The following is a 22571-nucleotide window of genomic DNA, read 5'->3' as shown; positions in this document are numbered from 1 at the left end:
ACCACACAGAAATCAGAAACTAAAAGTGCGCTGTCTGTGTAACCAAATGAATGTGAGTCCCGAGTGGTACCGAGTAGGTTGGTTAAACTCACTCCCCCAGTATAAAGGCACATTAATCAGCTCCGCCAAGGGAGCTAGCTCTCTTGGTGCAGTGGTTAGCGTGTCCATCCAGCAAGCCGAAGGTCTGCAGTTCGAATCCAGCCCTGGGCAAGCCCTTAACATGGGTTGCTGCAAGTACCACAAACACAGCGCCGTTACATCTGCATTAGGCTAATTAACAAATAATTGATTACAAGTTAAATGACGGTATCATTCACCAATGGAGAAAGGCATTATCATCATAGATAATAATAATTAAAAAATTCAGGGGGGCATGGTGGTGCAGTGGTAAGCACTGTCACCTCACAGCTAGAAGGTCCTGGGTTCGATTCCCACCTGGGACCCTGTGAGCGTTGAAGGAATGCATACCTATCCGCATGTCCTCGAGTGCCCACCGCCCGGGTGGGGTCGTCAAAAGGGCCTTTCTGTGTGGAGTTTGCATGTTCTCCCCGTGCCCCCTCCTGGGCGTTTCCTTCATATATAGGAACCCCACACCAAAAACATGCAATATCCTGGTTGCTGATGTGGTGCCTCCTCTGGTCGTTAGGGGTGCCTGTTCGGAGGGAGGGGAACTCGTTGGAATAGCGCGATCCTCCCACGTGCTATGTCCTACCGGTGAAGCTCTTTTCCCCTGTCAGGTGAAAAGAAGCGGCTGGCTACTGCCCATGTCTCGGAGGAAGCATGGAGCCAGTTTCGGCTCTCCCCAGATCGGCAGAGGGTGGAGCAGCAACCAGGATAAATAAATTAAAAAATTTGCACTAATGGGGGATAAAAAAAATCAGGGGGGGGGGGGAGAATCACAAAGATCATAATGTTTTGCAAATGATTTGGCGGCCCACTTGCAATACCTTTGGGCCGCAGGTTGGGAATTCCTGGACTAGACAGTTCGCTGTACCCTCCAAGTATTTGCAGGAGCTCAACTAGCACCCATCAGTATTACAAATAAGAATAAACATTGTTTACACAGCACTTATCCAAAAGCAGTTTACAAAGTGCTTTATAGTCAAATATATAAAAGGGAGCCAAAGAGCCAATCAGTCATTGCAGCGCTTCTTCCAAGGCCTATTAGAGTCGCGAGTTTTCTCATTCTCATCCATTCTACCTTTTCTTCCTGCAGTGACCTGCACATGTCCCTTGCATTGTCTGAAACATCTAAGACGTCAGGTAAGTTCACTCTGCCGATCTATCCGGGTTGCAGGATTTTCCCATTGAGTTTGGTGACTGCGTGACATACACAGTGTTTCCTTGAACATTATGGTGCTTAAGTTTAGTTTCATATCAGATTCTGTAATGGTTGCACTTACGGTTCTTAAGCAGGTTGCATTTCTCAAAGTTTTTACTGTATACTTAATTATGACAAACATATTAGGTCTGCGCCCCTTACGATTTTAGAGAGAAATTTGCTTAAATTCTCCCACCAATTTTTATTCAGCATTTCTCTGTAGCAGTGTTGTTCATGTTACTGTGATGGTAGTACACACCACTGCTGAATGAATACAGAGGAAATGCATACAAATCATAACATACAATAAATAGGACATGCTTGAAGTTTGAATATGTAACCAACACAAAATCATATCACATTCTGAAGTGAACTCTTTTAACTCCGGTTAAAATAGCCCCTGGAGTGCCCAGATTACTTTTTATGGGCTCAAAAGAATAAAAAAGATTAAAAGGCCAGGGTGTTTTAATTTGCGTTTAAACGCCTGGGCAATGGGCATTGCTCACTACAAATAACACGAGCTCAGAGTCGGCTGCATGTTCGTTGTGTCTTTATGTGCGGCTTGTGTGCCAAGGGGAAAATGACGAATGCTGGCAGAAAAAAAGAGATACTCACAATTCTCTCATGAATTATCAGACTAAATTGGCCGGATTCGATGTACCGTATATAGATCAGTGGTTCTCAAATGGGGGTCCGTGGCACTTTGCAAGGGGGTCCTGGAAAAGTTTTCAGGAAAATAAAAATAACAACTTTTTTGTTGTTGCAAAAGCTTCATAGTTCAATGAAAATATTTTATGCTTTAAATCTAAAATGGTTCATGGATTATATTCTAATCTAACAAACCTATCAATTAAAATGTCAAGCACATTACAGTGGAAACAATTTAGCTTAGCCCAAAATCACAAATCAGAATGAGGGGGTCCCCGGTATATTTTCTATCTTGTAAGGGGTCCTTGGCTGAAAAACATTTGAGAACCTCTGATATAGATTAATAGAAACAAATGAAAAAAAGATGATAAAGAAAAGGTGTGCATGTGCAACGAAATTCAACTTCAAACAGAGCGGCATCACTCAGCGCGCCTCTCAGTATGCTGCGTAATTACGCATGCAGCAGCCCCGCTGCAGAGATGCAGGAGCGTGACGCAGAAAAGGAATTGCGCTTATTACATGTTCAATAATAGCCTGAGGAGTCTTGAACATGTTTTTATTACATGAATAAACAAACTTTATGTCTGTCTTCAGTCAGGGCATGAGTCTCTCCCTTCTCGTCTCGCAGCAGCTGGCAAGACAATAGTGGGCGTGCACATGGCCACTCACCGATGCATTCTGGTTCGAACATGTTGTGATCGAAACTGGAGCGGGTGATCGGTGCCGCTCCAACTTTCGCTCCAGTACCGCTCTGGTCCCCGCTCATCGCTCAAGTAAAGCCAAAATACCCCCGCTCGCTCCGCTCACATGCTCTGCTGCCTATTTAACGCCTATTTAATTCAGTCTGTAAATCTCATGTAAATTCAACGTAAATTCATATTTATTATCCACGGAACACTCCTTTAATTTAAGGAATTAAAGGAGTTTAAATTAATCGATTTGATTGCACTTGCAACGTTGTGATTGTCTTTAGCTAACTTTCTAAGAGTGAGATCTCGAATGCTGACGAGATGGATGACGTTCACACCAAGATGTGGTAAGGAACACTTTTGTGGGGCACAGATTCTGTGTGTGTGTGTGTGTGTGTGTGTAAAAACACTATCTGGGTGATAATGTCGGTAAATTAGACTAAAATACAGACTTCACTTATCACGTGTATGTGGCTGTGTGTTTTCCAGATGTGTCGTCTGACCCCGGTGAGGACGATCGGGCCACCGAGGGGGCGTTTGAGGGACACAAGGAGGCAGTGAATGCCATGGAGATCCACAAAGGGCTGCTGTACACCTGCTCCGGAGACCGCACCGTCAAGGCCTTCAACCTGCTGGTGCGTGTCCATCAAACACTGCTGTGCTTTGCTTTTATGTGATGTCACCTGGATCTCACCATTTCAGGCGTGTTTTTGGAGACCGCTCGTACAGTATAGACATACTGTTTTCCTGCCTTTTCCCTCAATATTCATTTTGCCTTTTTCTGTTGGCCTGATTGCATCCCTAATGCCAGGATCAGACTACACGATATTTTTGGTCGTTCACGATGTCACCATGTCAGACGAGACCATCATACTGCCATAAATTCGTGGCATGTCTTGTTCGGGAGACTGGCCACACTACAAGTGTATTCTCGCTTAACACCGACAGAGCATCGTATGCCCCCGTCATCACGTCGTCTGCTGTCGTCAGCGAGTTCACAGGTCGTCGGGGAGGCGGACCTGTGAACGAAATCTCCCAGTATACATTGAGGCCAATACATTGACAAGAAATAGCAACCAAATCAGCCTAAATAGGCTAAAGTGGTAGATAGAAATAATGTTTATGTTAGCACAACATGGAATTGTAGAACATTTCAATATTGGACAAAATAAAACATTGAAATCAAAACACAACCCTATGTGAAACATGTATGTAATCCAGGTGCTATATATATCCCTCGCAGAATTAACGTTATTTGGATGAGTGACACTGCACTGTGATGTCCGCTCCAGCCTCCAATACTTCATGTGCACGCCCACTATTTTCTTGCCAGCTGCTGCGAGAGAGAAGGAAGAGAAACGAGCATGCAGCCGACTCTGCTGAGCTCATGTTATTTGTAGTGAGCAATGCCCATTGCCCAGGCGCTTAAACGCAAATTAAAACACCCTGGCCTTTTTATCTCTTTTATTCTTTTGAGCGGAGCGGAGCGGAGCGGAGCGGGCAAAATCTGTATCGAGCGGGGAGGCGTTATTTCGAATCGCACATAGGTTACGCAAAAACCACCTGTGCCCGCCTACGCAGCAGTCAAGCGCCGGGATTGGCCAGGAGCAAGTATTTTCTCTTCTTTTGACAGCTGGAATCTCCCACACCACAAATCGATTTCATCAACCAACTGAATTGCGGACATTGAAATTAATTATTAGTGTATTAACGCCAATGAAAACGTAACACAAGCTTTTAACACACAATCGATTTTTAAACATTTATTTCAAAACATATTGTAAAATTCAGGCCTTGTCAGCGAAGTGACATGTTGTTTAACCTGCAAATGAAAACTATAAGCGGGGAGCGGTCTCCCCAGGCATAGATCTATGTCCCCAGGACCTGATACCTGTCTTCCGGGGTGTCACACTAGGCGAAACCATGTCCAAAAGACTGACATGCCAGTCTTTTCGTCAGGGCGTCGTGAGGCGTCCTAGACGTCCCGACTGGTCCCGACGCTGGTCTTTGATTATGTCACACTACAAGAGGTGAAGACGGCCGATCGTCGTCCCCGACGGTCATATTCGGGCCCGACGCTGAAAATCTGTCGCGCACGACCAAATCGGTCTAATATCGGGCTGAATTCGTGTAGTCTGAACCAGGCATAAGGGTGAAAAAACATCATCTTCTATTCTTCTGTTGCATTCTGGAATATCAGGCATTTAGCCAAGTTGCTTACCCAGAACAACGGACAAAGAATGTAGCAGTCGAACAATCTGATTTCTAGATAACCAACATTACAAGCAACTATAACGGTGCATAGTAGTAATATGTAATACTTGTGATAAATATTCATGTTTCTTTAAGATAAGATGAAACTCTATACTTGAAAGGTCCTTGTGGGGAAACTGGGTTGTTGCGAAAAATACAAATACACAAAAGAGCAAATGTGGGGTATTAAACAGAACATATGAATATGTATGAATATTATAGTGTGTATGAAGGATATGTATGAAATGCAAACATGAAAAACATGATTATGCAGTAAGAAAACAAATGAAAATTATAAAAATATCAACATACTGTAATAGGCTATGCAGTATTATGTGAAGCTCTAGAGTAGCCTTCGAAGGTTCATGTATGAACTTTGTTTGGCAGGATTCAGAATTGGAAATAATCAAACATCAATGTATTTTGGCTGGTGGCCTCTCCTCTCATGTCTCTCGTCTCCTCTCCTTCCCCTTGCAGAGCCGTAAGTGTGAGAGTGTGTTTGAGGGCCACAGCTCCAAAGTGAACTGCCTGCTACTGTCGGTGGGCTATGGTCTGCTTCACCGCCTCTACTCTGGCTCCAGTGACCAGACCATCCGCTGCTACAGTCTCACGGTGAAAACGCACATCTTTTTCTAGCAGGTTTCTAAGAGTTTCTGCTTTTGGTTGTATTGGATTCAGTTCATATCTGGCCTCTGATCTTCTCTGATGTTCTTCTCTGTGCACAGACAAAGGAGTTTGAGCACCAGTTCTGTCTGTCTGACCGGGTCCTCTGCCTCCACAAGCGCTGGAAGATTTTATACGCCGGCCTGGCTAACGGCACAGTGGTGACATTTTGCCTCAAGGTGAGAACTACAATGTACCACATTGAATTAATATGTGTAATGTGCTGAGCGCTGAACAAGTCACAAGTATCAAAGTAATATTGTGGTATTACTGTGAAGTATCAAAGTAATACTGTGTTATTACTGTGAAGTATCAAAGTAATACTGTGTTATTACTGTGAAGTATCAAAGTAATACTGTGTTATTACTGTGAAGTATCAAAGTAATACTGTGTTATTACTGTGAAGTATCAAAGTAATACTGTGTTATTACTGTGAAGTATCAAAGTAATACTTTGTTATTACTGTGAAGTATCAAAGTAATACTGTGTTATTACTGTGAAGTAGCCTGACATCACCACACCAATTTGCAAATGTGAATGAGTCTGGAATATCTCAGTTCAATTTCTATTTCCAGGGGGGGTAACCAACTGGCGCAGTCGAAAATGCCTCAACCAATCAGAGCAATGACATGTGTGACGCCGCACAGAGCGACTGAAACACATGTAAACAGACAGGCATGAGATCAGCTCTTATGTGCTACAGCAAGCCGCTCGTTATCATGAAATTAACCCCGACACGAAGAAACTGTTAAATTTACTGGACTTCTTTCTGTGGATTGATATGACTGGACGTGGTCCTCTAAAGTCTATCAGAACTGCGTTTGTTCAGAGTAACAGTCTGCTAGCAGCAGTTTGCTATACAGAAATAACAGTCATAGTAGAATGCAGTGATTGACCAATCAGATGAGTATTAAACCAAGCCATGTAATAAAGGGACTGTGATTGGCCCGGCCGATTTCAGGCCAGATGGAAATCTGTTCAAATGGGAGGGCGGCCACACGCATCTGCCAGAGCAAATAAAACATCAGCTCGCAGGTTCCCAGGCTAACTCTGAGGTCGGGATGCAAACAATTAATGGAAGATCGATTTCTTGCTTGTGAAGGATTTGCTCGAACACGTGAAATTTACTCGATCTGCTATCAAACCATGTGTAGTCTCATATTACATTCTAGCTGTCAGTCAAATGGTGTATTTTCAAAGCGTGTTTAAATGAACCCACCAGAGGGCGAGAGGAAAAAGAAAGACGAGAACGGCAACAGAAAGGAGAAAATAATGCCACCTGCAAACACTGTGATTCTGTGTCCACACATAGAACACAAGGACAAACACAATGCTCTAGCACTGAGCCTGGCTCCTCCTCGGCTCAGCCACAGCAATGCACCATCTGCTCAGTGCGAGGAAGAGCTGCGACGCACTATAAAGTGAGGTGTAGCTGCTGCCTATATGCACAGGTTCTTTAAGTTAACTCATTCAAAGAATTTGCACTTACATGAGGAATGTGGCACTTTGCAGTGAATAAAAAAAAATCCCCCATTTTATTAAAGAGAATAGATTGTCTTCCATTTAAATGTCTGGAAGAGCTCAGAAATAATATTGTCGATTATGTCGAATCATATTTTAGTTGCTTTTTGTGAGTATATAAATGTAACTGTCATATAATCTCATATCGATCGCAGGCCCCTGAATGGAATGGAAATCGTATCGTGGCAGACACTTTATCTTCTAGGCTCTTACGTTTTTATGTTTCACAGGCTATGCAATGCTGTGGGAATATCGTCACCCTCTTAACACATTGACTGCCAGCCGTTTTTTTCTTGCTGTAGGTAGCTTCTGCCAAGCCGTTTTTTGAGGATTGTGGCTCATTTTACAGGAGCCGAGAATTATTTTCTGCTTGGAGTTTGTGAACATACAATATCTCAAAAGTACTAATAGAATGTGTACTTTCTCTGTCTAAAAGAGTTAGTTTGTAGAGTTAGTAGTTATGTAAGCATTAGCAGTTGAATACAGCATGGTTTTAGCGTCAGAAAGAATATTCAGAGATAAACAGCTTTTTGTGAAATTCGATAGAACTGTCACTTTAACCATTCATTTTTGGCTCTCTCTCTCTCTCTCTCTCCCTCCCCCTCTCGCTCTCTCTCTCTCTCTCTCTCTCTCTCCCCCTCGCTCTCCCTCCCTCTCTCTCTCTCTCTCTCTCTCCCTCCCTCTCGCTCTCCCTCCCTCTCTCTCTCTCTCCCTCCCTCTCGGGAGGGAGACGCACTAGGTTTAATCCTAGTGAGAGGGGGAGAGGGAGAGAGAGAGAGAGAGAGAGAGAGGGAGGGAGGGAGAGAGAGAGAGCGAGAGAGAGAGAGAGAGAGAGAGGGAGAGAGCGAGAGGCAGAGTTGCTTCAACTCCTCCCTCTTCTTGCCTGCAGCGGCCGTCACAGTCTCAGTGCTTTTGCTGCTGTCCTGTGCCTGTCGATCTGCACGGCTGCTGTTTGAGGAAGTCGGCATGGACTCGCTTGCTTCTTGGAGTTTTGGTTGAGAGAAGCTTTTGCGATTCTGGTCATATTTATGCTGCGTGTTTCAAAGTGTGTTCCACCTGTAATGTATTATGTAAATTTGCAATCCCGTATCGCCAGCAATCAGCGCGAAAATAAAAGCGCCTTCGCCAATCCACCTTCATGAGAATGGCTTCAGTCACACTGCTTTTTGCTTGCCTTCCTCCTTCCTTGTCGCCACTTAGTGGGTCGGTGGAATGGGTTGTACACGTTGTACATGTCCAATACCTATATAAGAGATGTAAAAGGCTTAGATGCACAACCTACCGTCAAAAAAAAAAAATCGATTTTTTTTGACGAGTACACTCGTCGCTGGCAGTTAACACATTGACTGCCAGCCGTTTTTTTCTTGCTGTAGATAGCTTCTGCCAGGGGTTTTTTTGAGGATTCTAGGCTCATTTTACAAGAGCCGAGGTTTCTCTTCTGTTACGACTTCGTGAACACCAATCATCTAAAAATAACTAATAGAATGTGTGCTTTCTCTGTCTAAAATAGTTAGTTTGTAGAGTTAGTAGTTATGTAAGCATTAGCAATTGAATACAGCATGGTTTCAGCATCAGAAAAAATATTTAGAGATAAACGGCTTTTTGTGAAATTCGATAGCACACTCACTTTAACCATTCATTTTTGGCATCAGTAAGACCTACACAATAGTTTTGAACAGTAATTTCCTCCATAACAGCAGTAAACTTCCCTCTGCTCAACTCCTCCCTCCTGTGGGCGTTTTTTTTGGGTGCAGCGCCCTGTCACAAGCACTTTCCTACCTTTGCAAATGCACTTTCTCATACTCTCGACCTCTCAAATAAATTTCTGAATAGAAATTAAATTACTCTAAATTATAGCGAAAAAAAAACAAAAAAGAATGGGTTGAAAATCCCATTCTAAAAGCCTTTTAGAATGGGATTTGTTTCCAATTTGGTGTCGGACTAGGGGGCAGTCCCCGCTTGTCACCATTGCTTTGCTGCTGCTGTGCGGGTGTGTGCCTGTCTGTGCGGCCGCTCTTTGAGGAAGTCTGGTTGGACTCGCTCGCGTCTTGGAGTTTTGGTTGAGGGCTTTGATGAAGCTTTTGCGATTCTGGTCATATTATGCTGCGTGTTTCAAAGTGTGTCCCACCCGCAATCCACTATGCAAATCTGCAATCCCGCACCGCCAGCAATCAGCGCGGAAATGAAAGCGCCTTCGCCAATCCACCTTCATGAGAATGGCTTCAGTCACACTGCTTTTTGCTTGCCTTCCTCCTTCCTTGTCGGTGGAATGGGTTGTACACGTTGTACACGTCCAATACCTATATAAGAGATGTAAAAGGCTTAGATGCACAACCTACCGTCAAAAAAAAAAAATCGATTTTTTTGACGAGTACACTCGTCGCTGGCAGTTAACAGCTGGATTGTGTTTGACGAGTACACTCGTCGCTGGCAGTTAAGGTGTTAACAGCTGGATTGTGTTTGACGAGTACACTCGTCGCTGGCAATCAAGGTGTTAAAATAATGGCTTACCGGTACTTACTTTTTAAGTTTTTCAGAAAACATAAAAAACTGAACCAAATACAGAATATATTATATTTATTAATCATTCCACAATTTTTTTTATGACAATAGATGACTATTGACATACAAATAAGTTATAACACTGTCAATTATGTAACATAAAACGATTAGATGACTGATTAGATGACTTAGGCCAATTTACGAACATGCCATTGTGACTTCGGCAAAAACAAAACTGACTTAGGCCTGACTTACAGTTGCATTTTATGTCAAGCTGTGTGACTTAGGCCGTTTTATTTTTGCCTAAGTCACATTGTCTTGACTTAGGCAAAAATAAAATGGCCTAAGTCACATGCTTGACATAGGCCATTGCACTACCAGGTAGGAACAGCGTGATCTTTTCAATTAAGGACATTTTACCAGAGGTGGCCAGCATCATGAAGAGATGATTTAGGCAAACATATAATTTTCCTCAAAAAGTCACTTAGGCCATTATTTTAAGAGGGTGACGATATGCAATATGTTAACTTTACAAGCCAGCTGGATTCTCGCGAGATCCATTTGGCAGCATCAGGTTAGCAATATGTTGCTGCCGTGGAAATAAAGTATTTGAGCAAAAAAACAAAACATATGGTATTGTTTGGTAAATCTGGCACTTTAATTACAATAAATCGATTGAGTGATTGTTAACGTTACCGATGATCGATTCAGGAATTTGCGTACAATTTGCATCCCTACACTGAGGTAATACTGTTATTCAGGGTCGGCGTGTCCTGTAACTGTCATGGAAAAGTGACAAAATAGTTTAACAATATAAAGGAAGAGTTCTGTATCCGAAGACCGAAGGCTTTCATTTTTATTTCTTCATCCTTGGTTCCTTCAGGAAAACAAGCAGCTGGATCTATTCAACTGCCACGGGCCACGGGCGGTGAGCTGCCTGGCGTCGGCCATGGAGGGAGCCAGGAAGGTGTTACTGGTGGGCTCGTATGACAGCACCATCAGTGTGAGAGATGCCACCAACGGCCTGCTGCTACGCACACTGGAGGGACACACTAAGACCGTGCTCTGCATGCAGGTAGGCCTGCACACCAAGACCGTGCTCGCTGCACTAGCGCCTCCTCTGCTCCGTCGGGGCACCTGGTCTGGGTGGAAGGGAACTGGTGGGAATAGCGTGATACTCCCACGTGCTATGTCCTACCAGTGAAGCTCCCGCTGTCAGGTGAAAAGAAGTGGCTGGCAACTGCCTGCGCATGTGTCGGAGGAAGCATGATGCTAGTCTCTGCTCTCCCCAGATCGGCAGAGGGTGGAGCAGCGACCTGGTGGGGCATTCCTGTCCGTGTTGGAAATTAACTTTTGCATAGAGGCAACATGATTTCCTAACCAGTTTAAAAGCTACATGTATAGATTTAAAGTGGAGATGAAGCATTGATTTGAACAATACAACTGTGGTTTGTTTGCTTTGTACCTTGGGTAAGACAGAACCCTGCAATCAAATGTGAATTACACCTACATTGGCTGCAAAACTAAAATGTATTTGCCTGTTTTTGCCCTGTTTTGCCACTGAGCGCCGCCATGTTGTTGAAAGCTAGATGGTGACGTCACACGCATTATAGCTCTTGTCTATGCAGGCAGGCTGCAGCGCTGCTTGTTGTTTACTCACCGGTAAAAATGGAGCACAGACATACTAACGTTAACTAAAAGCACAGATGGAGGACCATCAAAATTGCACTTGTGAAATGAATGAATATGCCTACAACACAGCACAGCGAATCCCACACTAGCTGTTGTAAACAGTAGCATCCATGGTGGTACGCTAGCTACATAGCAATCCTAGGCTAATAATAGAAAACTATATACGATATATTTGCCACACAAAACTATATGCTCAACCACTGTTGTCAAATTGTTGAACCACAATTGTGCTTATCTTAGCTTGCTAAAATGCCTGCCTTGTAGGGCTGTGAATCTTCACTGGCCTCACAATTCGATTATGATTCAGAGGGCTACGATTCGACTATAAAACGATTATCGATGCATCTCGATGCATCTTAAATCGATGCATCACCTTTTTTTCCCCAATACATGATTTATTTTTTCTCACTTTGTTTTTTCTCACTGTGTGGCTACTTTTAAAATAAAGTTCATTTGGAATTCACTTTCTTTTTTCTCACTGTGTGGCTACTTTTAAAATAAAGTTAATTTGTATTATGATCCATAATTAAAATAAACAAATGCATTTACTTCCATTATATTTTATTAATACAAATGCCACCCTCTGTTACAAGAGTTAGCCAACAAGTGGCAGTCAGGGTTCCAAGAATGCAGGAAAGCCACAGTAAAAGTGGAAAGTGCAGAAGAAGAAGAAGCACAAGCTTCAAGCACCTTGGGATGTCAGTTTTGATTTGAAAGTGTGCTATACAAATACAATTCATTATTATTATATTATTATTAAGCTTCACTGACGTTAAGTTGCAATAAAGAACGAGTCAAAACATATCACCTGACTGGGCATCCATCATATAAACCTGCATGGTGCCAGAAGCAGAACCTTGATGATGCGACAGGACACAAAATAACAGGCTGGACAACATTCCACGGGAGCGTTCAACATTTGTTAAGCAGAAGTGCTAAAGCTAGCTGCTAGCCGACAAATGGCTTGGCTTGTATCTCCGTAACCCGTAGAGACTCGAGGGTGGCAGCATTAGATTTGGGGTGAAAAAATACATATAGTCCTTTATAGCCATCGCGATTTGACCATCCGTTTCCCAGAAAATTTAGATAATGTAATAATAGACTTTTGACATTTGTGAATCAATGCAGAATCGCTAAAGCTAGCTGCTAGCCGACGAACGGCTTGTATCTCCGTAACCGTAACCCATAGAGACTCGTGGGTGGCAGCATTAGATTCTAGGGCTGTGAATCTTCACTGGCCTCACGATTCGATTACGATTCAGAGGGCTACGATTCGATTCGAGTACGATTATCGATGCATCTCGATGCATCTTAAATCGATGCATCACTTTTTTCCGCAATACATGATTTATTTTTTCTCACTTTCTTTTTTCTCACTGTGTGGCTACTTTTAAAATAAAAGTGCATTTGGAATTGCATTGTATTATGATCCATAATTAAAATAAACAACTGCATGTACCGGTACTTCCATTATATTTAAAAAAATAATAATAATAATAATTAATAATCGATTTTTGACATTTGTGAATCGATGCAGAATCGTGCACGTCCGCATCGCGATGCATCTTATAATCGATTATTTTTGACACCCCTATTACGGTAGATTCGGGGTGAAAAAATACATACTGTATAGTCCTTTACAGGCATCGCGATTTGACCTTCCGTGTTGAGCATATAGTTTTGTGTGGCAAATATATTAGCGTAGGATTGCTATGTAGCTAACGTACCACCATAGATGCTACTGTTTACAACAGCTAGTGTGGGATTCGCTGTGCTGTGTTGTAGGCATATTCATTCATTTCACAAGTGCAATTTTGATGGTCAAGACAATTATAAACGGGGGAGGATAAACCTTTTTGAAATGTGGCAGAGAGTTTAGTCACCTATTTTCAGATCAACTGCAGAGGGGGGCTGAGACGAGAGCAGCTGCAGCCACAGGCACCTTCTTCATGAAGAACAACACATTAATTTACTACTGTCTTTTAGACAATAGTGCTCATTTGAGCATCCAGGGGCAATACAAAATGATCCTCCTCGGGTCCGTCTTTCGTTGGGTCTTCCATCTGTGCTTTTACTAACGTTAGTATGTCCATGCACGTTCGTGCATGCAAATATTGAGTCTGTCAAGAATGCATTGCCGTCACTCTACCTGACCCCACCTCCACCTGGTTGCTAGATACGAGTGCCCACAGCCCTCCCGAATCCCTTTGTTTTGAGAGTGAACAGCGCATGTGCAACTTACACAGATCCTGGCTGCAGCACTGGTAGAAGCCCCCTCCTTCATGTGGGTAGGTGGGGCGGCGCCCTGGCGCCCTCTAGTGGCCGGCCGCCACTGAGATGTGACCGTGTGTGGAGTCGTGCATAGAGTCGTGCATTGTGTGCTGGCGACTGAGTCGAGTCTAGGGCCCCTGGTGCATGCAGCGCAGCACCGGACCCAAAAAGACTACTTTAAGACCCTGCTCTGCATGCAGATAGGCCTGCTTTAAGACCCTGCTCTGCATGCAGATAGGCCTGCTTTAAGACCCTGTTCTGCATGCAGGTAGGCCAATCTGGGGTTTCCCTAGGTGTCAAGTTTCAGGTGGCGCCTCATCAAGCATTCGCTGGATTACTGAATGCATACATTTTTATTGTGCGTTGCTCCAGGAGTTCGTCGGTGTTGGGATACATTTCACACACAAGTAGTTTTAAGAGAGCATTAACTGATTCATGGAGAAAATAAAAGTATTGGAGCCGGCAAAAAAAGAGTATAGAACAGACACAACTAGACCATAAAGACATTTTATTTATGAGAACAAAGAAACTATTTTTTAAGACATTTAATTTTTTGGTGCGTTGTTTTTATGCCTCTGCCAGCGATAGCCAGGCCAGAGGCATTATGGATTCAGTTTGTCCATCCGTCCGTAATTTGCCTCAGACGTCTACTTGGACTCAAGGATGAACTGATTACATTTTGGTGGTCAAAGGTCAAGTTGACTCAAATGCCATTTTCAAGCTCGGTAACGCCATATCTCAGTAACACCTAGACGGAATAAGTCTGAACAGACAGGGATGTCGACTGCTCACTTGTTGGCGGAGGCATATAGCGTGGTGCGGTCGTTCTAGTTTCCATTCCGGTTGTCCAAAAGTCAATAAGCGTTTCAAAGATAGGAAACATCTTATACCAGTCATTCCCAATCTGTGGTCCAGGGCCCCTTGGTGGACCGCAAAGGTATTGCAAGTGGGCCACCAAATCATTTGAAAAACATTACATCTTTGTAAAAAAGAAAAGTAATTATTGTTTAATTTGTAATAAATTATTTGTTAATTTGCCTATTGCAGACAGCCCCTCAATTTTAGTTTCTGGTTTCTGTATGGTGCTGATTGACAGCTCCTTTTATTAAAATAAAAAATACTCTGAGAACTCCATACTGTTTTCTATGGTCAGATGTGGGCCGCAAACAATTTTGAGATTTTCAAGTAGGCCATGAATCAGAAAAGGTTGGGAACCGCTGTCTATTATGCTACAGTATATGCTCTATCTTTGCTTCTCTCTCCTACTCTCAGGTGGTGAATGATCTGGTTTTCAGTGGCTCAAGTGATCAATCTGTCCACGCACACAACTTCCATGTGAGTCACCCTACTCAACTTAAGAGTTTTTGGGCACTTGCCATCACAATATATTATTAAAAAAATAGACCAGCAGCACAGGATGAAATCATTATTGATAAACTCGGGGATAAATAATTTTCTGGAAAGAAACCCTGTAGTCTGAAATGATATATTTCTTGGCATCCTAATTTCTATTTCCTGCCATTACACAGACTGGAGAGCTGGTTCGGGTCTACAACGGTCACCAACATGGTGTTACTGAGGTGGCCATCATTGGGAAGATGATGGTGACAGCATGTCTGGACAAACTGGTCCGCGTCTACAAGCTACAGGTCTGCCTCTGACCATCTGTCTTATTTACAAAAGTACTGATTTCCCCATCAAATAAACAGCCTTTTTGCATTTAAATGTGGCATGTAAACCTCAGCTCAGGTTTCTGCATATTCCAACATGTTTTCATATAAATGGATCCCATTCAGGAATTTCGAATTGATTTGAAGCTTTTTTCTTCTTCTTTTTACCACAGTCATCAGACCAGCTGCAGGTGTATGGAGGACACAAGGACATGGTGATGTGTATGGTTATTCACAAGAACATGGTGAGGCCTCATTGCATCGCTATATGCCATGAAAATCCATTATGTCACTTTGTGAAATGTAAACACATCAGCTGGAGACATTGCATACTTTACATTATTATACTTTATATATTATTATTAAATTAAATTTGCCCTCTAGTGTGATCAGAACTATAAAAATGTTGCTTTCTGTGTCTTCAGTGTTCTTGGGCAGCTCCAAAATATGTTAAGAAATACGCTGGTGACAAGTTTTGCCGCAGATCTTGGAAAACAGGAGGTTAAAAGACTAGATGTTAACCCATTGCTGGTGTGTTCCTTGCATTTCAGATCTACACAGGCGGTTACGACGGCAGCGTACAAGCCGTCAACCTGAACCTGAAGCAGAACTACCGCTGTTGGGTAAGATATGGGACAGGGATGGAGGGACTGAGAGCTGAATTGATATTTTGGAGACAAAGTTGCTGTTTGTGACAGATTGGGACAGCATAATCTCCTTTAAACCCAATCATTATTGCTCTGCAAGGGGTCACCATGCTCTTTTTCCATCTAATCCATCTTCAAATTTGTCTTTTTGTGTTTCATTCTATTCACAATTTACCCCCCGCTCTGATTTCTGAATTAAAATCTATATTTCAGTATAATTCTCTTCAGGATAACCTTATCCCAATTTTCCCATTAGATCCAGAGGACAACTTTTTTTTTATTTAACTTACCTGAACACATTAGAATTAGGGGTGGGACGATACATCGAGCTAGATCGATGTATGAGATACGCCTTGTAAATCCAATGTGATGAAGCATAGACGTGCATGGCTTATGTTCATAATTGAAAGGTCATCAAGGGTTCTTTAAAGGCCGGGTTTACCGTGGGGAACATGAATATATATTAATTCTTAAAAAATCTTAAATTTCGAATCCGTTGAAATTTTTGAAATTGCTTGTTCACAGCCAGAGAAAAAAAAAAATGAAAAAAAAAAAAAAAAAAAAAAAAAAAAAAAATGGGCCAGGTGACGCGTTTCGACGCGAAACGCGTCACCTGGCCCAATTTTTTTTTTTTTTTTTTTTTCATTTATTTTTTTCTCTGGCTGTGAACAAGCAATTTCAAAAATTTCAACGGATTCGAAATTTAAGATTTTTTAAGAATTAATATATATTCATGTTCCCCACGGTAAACCCGGCCTTTAAGTTAACTCATAAAAATAATTTGCACTTACATGAGGAATGTGGCACTTTGCAGTGAATAAAATAAATCCCCCCCATTTTATTAAAGAGAATAGATTGTCTTCCATTTAAATGTCTGGAAGAGCTCAGAAATAATATTGTCGAATCATATTTTAGTTGCTTTTTGTGAGTCGATATAAATGTAACTGTCATATGATATAATCTCATATCGATCGCAGGCCCCTAAATGGAATGGAAATCGTATCGTGGCAGATTTTGTGATATCAGCAAATATTGTATCGTTGTCCAAAGTATTGATATAATATGGTATTGTGATTAAACTTGTGATTCACACACCTAATTAGAATCTGCTCCAGATTAAAGGTACTATATGTGATTTTGGAAAAGATTGAGTCAACACGGTTCTCATTCCCAGGTCATCAAATAGACTACCCATCATCAGGGGGGGAGAGAGAGGGAGACATTGTACGTGCGCCAATAGGCTGCGCTGCGTACTTGTAAATGACGGCCATGCCTGCCTTCTTTTCCAATCAGTTTAGGCTTAGCATACTTAAAATGACTGCCTTCTTTTAGGCAACCTAACCCTAAAGCCCGAAATGCAGAGGGAGCGAAAATTGACGCGCGTCAATTTCTGCCCCTATAGCGCATTGCAAGCATCAGATCTGTATTCATTAATACACAGGACAAGATGTTACTATCCCTTGTGCCAAAATCTGAGGAAAAACACATTTAGAAGCCCAATCCAGAATAAAACAAGCTAACAGGCTAACAAACCTAATAAACAAGACACAAATCACCAGTTACCTACCCTAGCCAACAGCAGTATGAAGCATGTCATTGGGGTTTTCAAGTGGGCACCTTCCTTCACCGATGTTTCGTTAAGTTAGGCCCACGACACCTCAAGAAGGCTTAACGGTGTAATCCAGCGTCCTGGAAACACCCCCCTCCATGCTACCACCGCACAACTGCATATTACCTCACTATCTAAGCCTAGCTATCCAGGTCGGTTCGGTATGACATTCCTGACTACACCACCACTGTCAATGATTCAGCCCTGTTGATGCGGACCGTTAATCATGACCAACAACAAACAATCAATCTTACCTTAGCGAGCTCCCCAGCTAGCATGTTTCCTCCTTATCCACAGCCATTCACTTGCTCGTTCTGCTGCCTGAGACATGTTGCTAACCGCAAGTTTCAGGCTCCGTCCACGAATGCCCAACTCAGTTAGTAAGACAATAACGGACTTTGCCACAAAACCACGGCAGCCCACCTCTACAGGCCGCACTCGAGCCCTCCAACCTCGCTGCTCTGCCTCTGCTGCCATTTCAGCATACCTAGCTTTCTTGCGCTCATAAGCCTCCTCAACTCGATCTTCCCACGGGACTGTGAGTTCGATAAAATAAACTCTCTTCTCTACCTCAGACCACAGTAACAAGTCCGGACGTAGCCGGGTGCTAACTATATATGCTGGGATGACTAGCTGTTCATTCAAGTCAACCCTCATTTCCCAGGCTCCACCTACACTTAGCTGCCCTAACTTGTGCCTGACCTTAATTGGTCTAATCTTTTCTCCCTCACGTACAAATTTTAATTTTTTTTTTTAACGGTATACACCACAGAATGACAGAACCATCAGTATTTTGGGGGAAAGGCCACTAAATGTATATGTAATCAGGCACAATTGACCGATAAAAAAAAAAAAAAAGTTGTTATACTGTAGTTTTGAGCCCCTGTCATAAGCCTCTTCTAAACATGAACTGCGGATTATAACCGTAGAATCAGGTCCGACTATCCGCCGCAGTTCCCCTGCTAGACATGACTCAATAAACCGCTTAATCACTTTCTAAACATGGGGAGAAGCTCCGGCGTGGTTTGGAGCACAGTGCTGCTGCCTACTGCAGAGGAAAGGTAGGCTACAGAATAGGCTACAATTCTCTCTTCTGGATCAAATTATATGTTTTGAATGCATTTATTTCTCTAGTATTCTCCTCAGAGATCGACTTTGCAGCGGGAAATATAGCCTATTTTGTTCGGCACGTCATTCTGGGCAAACTTGGGATAGAGGCTGTTGAATCATCCTACCTGCCTGCCATGCAGAGGGGGAGAGAAAAAAGGCAGCGCTGCGGGGGGAAATCATTCTATCCAAACTTATTCTAATCTCATCATGACATCCAGGGATAGGCTATGTTTTGCTAGCAGATCATGTGTTTAGAACATTATTCTCACGTTGTAGTCCTTAATGTAGTATTAATGCCTGCTGTATTTAAACTGCTGTGAGATTTGTTTGAGGACTCGGAGCATATCGAGACAGAGACGGGGATGAAAGTGATGAAAGGGGGGAGAAAGGGGGGGGGGGGGGGACAGCTCAGAGCGCTGACACTCCAAAATCTAAACGGGTTCTGAGTACGGGCGTCAAGGCAGTTTGACGCGTGTCAGAACGCTCTTCGTGTGCGTGTGTGGCCGTTTAAATCAATGGGTGGAGTCCAAAACGCGAAATGCTCCCTGTGTGTTTGGGGCTTAACCCTGCCTTCTTTTCCAGTGGGACGGCTGCTCGCTGACCTTCGGGGTGTTGGAGCATTTGCAGCATCACCTGATCAGCGACCACACCAGTACCAACCTGCGGACGCTCAAGTGCCACTGGAAAACCTGCGAGTTTTCCTGCATTCACAAAATATCAACTTATGTTAGTATTTGATCTTTAAAGAGGTGTTATTGTTCTAATTCAACCAGGCATGTAATGTTAGGTTTCCAAACATACCAAATATGTTAGAGTGAATACTGGGAAATGTGTATAACATAGTGCACAAACATTCTAGATTATTTTCTTTGGTGCAGGCATAAAATAATTGGTTCTTGTGTTTGAAAATGTCACTCAATAGAAGTGTGATATAGCTTTAGTGTTGGGATGATCAGAGACAAAAGATATAGCTGATATTGTTCTACAGTACCAGACTATTATCCCCCCACCCTCCAACTTTGAGGGCCACTTTGCCGATTTTCAACCAGCGTTGTATCATTACAGAATCTGTAAGCTATATGCAAATGAACAATGTTGAACTTCCCTCCATCTTGCCTGGACTGAGAGCTCCCCGTTCATTCACAGAACATTTGGTCCAGGAAGTTCTGCGAATGAAGGTAGAGAGAGCAATAATGCTGCTAGTGATTGATAGTGACACCATGGGCAGCAGCTCTCATTGCAGGCTGTTTTTATAATAATACAAAGCTAATTGAAAATCACCAATGTGCCCCTTTATATTGGTACAGGGCATAGTTGCATCAGATTCAGTTGATTGGCAAATTTCCTTTTGTCAAAGTACATTTGAGTTTGTGGAAGTTGCTGCCACCTACAGGATGCTTTTTTTGTTGCAGCGGCTGGCCATGCACATGCAGAAGCATGCTGAGGAAGAGCTGAAGCCTTGAAACTCCGCCCCCCTATTGAACCTCCCATATTGGGGGGATCTTCCTTGGAGCCGCTTGGCGGCGGCATCCGTCGACTCCATCCATTCTGTCCGGTGTTGGAATCCAACAAAATTTACCAGTAAACGAAATGAGGCTTGTGATGCGTGTTTTTTAATGACATTCTACAAACACACCTTCCTCTCTTTCTGTTTCTCTGACTTGTGCACACTACACTTCCTTTTCTCACGGACACTGACCAAATAAGACAAATAAATACACAACTGTTCTTTTCTCTCTTTTTTGTAAGTGAAGAAACTTGAGTGTTGCCGGTATCAGAGGGATTGCTATGCTATCGGTTTCAACTGCCACAAAAAGCAATATTGCCTCCGTTTTTCTAGGTTGGCTACAATATGGCATGGGTTAAGAGATGTTTTTATCGTTGCTGTTACGAGTACAGTTGTGATGTGTCATGTTGAGCAACTTTTTTTTTGTTTTTTTGTTTTTTATAAGTAGAATTGCCATTATTCGCTCAAGTTAGCCTTACATTTTGATACGTTGAAACAATAATGTAGCCTAATGAGTGACTGGAACTTGTAGTTTTCCAGGCCATATTTCAGTTCAACTGTGATATTTTAAGAGTTGAACGTTTTTAAGGAGTTTTATTTAAGTGAGAGTTGCTTTGATTTTTAATTGATAATCCATTTTCATTATTTTCAAACCCTCTTTGCTAACACTCTTTTTGTTGTTAGTGATTGGGGATAACATTGATTTTCTTTGAGTTGCTCGTTGATATTAAAGCGTTGAGGGACTTTGCTGCAGTGTTGTGTGACTCGCTCTGAGAGGATTTACTTTTGCTGTGACATGAAGACATGGTGGTGTCTGTGTTCCCATATGAGAACATGTTTATTCCTCTGTGTGTTCCATATGAGAACGTGTTTATTCCTCTGTGTGTGTGTGTGTGTGTGTTTTCTTCCTCATTGTCAAGACGGAGGGATTGAAGTAATCCTGTTTACCATGAATGAGTGTGTTGTACTACAGTTTATAAAATGAGAGAATTTCCTCTATGGAAAGTTTGGAATTATTTTTATATGTGGAGCTGGAGCATCACGTGGGAGCCACAGGGCTCAGCAGTTTTTTCCCCCACAGTTGAAGTATTGTTTTTGATGGAGGCATTTGTGTGGAGGTGAAGGAAGTTTAGAGGAGGTGTTTGAGGGAAGAGCTTGAAGGACAGAATCTGAAATCATCTCCCATGCCATACCTCACCCCCCTGAACACTCGTAAGGTCAAAAGCAGAGAGATACGTTGATAATGCCGTTTATTTTTATTGAGTGTGAAAGGCCAATCGACACTCTTTGGTGTAGTGGCAGCTTTTGGTTGTGAAGCTGTCGAGGGTTTGTCGTCACAGCCAGTCTCCCAAACCCATCTGCCTGTTATTTAAGACTGAGGGAAGCATGCAGTGCACCTCATACCTGGCATTCCTGAGTTTCTTCATTGTGTTTTTGAGTTATTACCAAAGTTGTGACCTTGTAACAGATATTTTTTAAGACAGTGCAATCTAAAAAAAAAAAAAAGTTAAGATAATAAATATGCTGCAATGTTGTACATTTTTCTGTGTCTTTCATTTGTATGAGCCTTGTTTTACGTTATATATTCATTTCATATAAACTATGTATTATCACAGGGTCACACTCTCTTGGACATCAAATTTAAGGACCTTCCAGTAACTTTGAAGGTCTTGTTTGGTGCATGTTTTAAGACACGACAGTCCAAATTAGACAGAGGTCTCATCTATTTAAGTCAAGTCAAGAAATCCTGGTGAAATAATTTCAAAAAGTGCTGTGTTATATCAACAAATCATTCATTTTCCTCAGGATGTAAACTGTTGAATTTAGGATGGAGAGGGCCATCCCAGCTGGCGGCATATGGATGGAAGTACAGTTTTAAGGCTACCCAGTCATTTTCAAACTTTTTTTTTTTTATCAAATCCACAAACTTTGAAGGATTTTAAGGCCGTGTTATCAGTCAGCAAGTCATTTTCTTTAGCAGACAATATTGGTACAAACCACAACTAAATGCCAAAACTACTGGTAACACAGTCAAACCAATAACTATAACTACACAATTTATTTGGATAAAATGGTTAAAAATGCAGTACACTCATTTGACCAAAGCTTTAATAAGAAACCACAAAAAAGCTGAAGTCAAACCCATTAGCCATATTCACAACTCCATGTTAGAACCTCGAGCATCTTGGTTGTCGTTTGTTGTTCTTGCAGCGGAGAATCGTCTTCTTGTGTTCTTGGCAGGTCTTGAATCTCATCCATCCACATGCAGAGCTCAAAGAGTGGTGGACTGTACAGTTGTCAAGAGTTTTCTGTTTTGGGGTTTGGGTGGAGTGCTGTTGACTGGAGCCGGGATGAACAGAAGGCCTGAGTCTTACACTTTCCCCCACAGTTTACCAGTTTCTCCATTGTCCACTAGAGAGCGCTGTATTCGTTGGGACTGGTGTAGGAAGTTGGGGTTTGTTTGTATT

General features: G+C 42.4%; 1 protein-coding gene across 1 annotated transcript in view; it reads left to right on the top strand.

Annotated features, from left to right (window-relative positions):
* The window catches only part of znf106a (zinc finger protein 106a), a 46112-nt gene extending 24488 nt beyond the window's left edge, over positions 1–21624 (top strand). Inside the window, exons 12-22 of the mRNA XM_083633611.1 lie at positions 1217–1263; positions 3148–3293; positions 5389–5523; positions 5637–5753; positions 10481–10672; positions 14833–14895; positions 15090–15209; positions 15404–15475; positions 15782–15853; positions 19179–19322; positions 20009–21624. Coding sequence (XP_083489737.1) covers positions 1217–1263; positions 3148–3293; positions 5389–5523; positions 5637–5753; positions 10481–10672; positions 14833–14895; positions 15090–15209; positions 15404–15475; positions 15782–15853; positions 19179–19322; positions 20009–20059 — 1159 coding nt within the window. The 3' untranslated portion in view covers positions 20060–21624. The remainder of the gene's footprint in view (positions 1–1216; positions 1264–3147; positions 3294–5388; positions 5524–5636; positions 5754–10480; positions 10673–14832; positions 14896–15089; positions 15210–15403; positions 15476–15781; positions 15854–19178; positions 19323–20008) is intronic.
* Positions 21625–22571: the final 947 nt, after the last annotated feature.

This window comes from Poromitra crassiceps, assembly GCF_964638095.1.
Source record: "Poromitra crassiceps genome assembly, chromosome: 3".
NCBI classification, from domain to species: Eukaryota; Metazoa; Chordata; class Actinopteri; order Beryciformes; family Melamphaidae; genus Poromitra; species Poromitra crassiceps.
The sequence above is the reverse complement of the archived record's forward strand: the minus strand, read 5'-3'. Positions and strand labels throughout refer to the sequence as shown.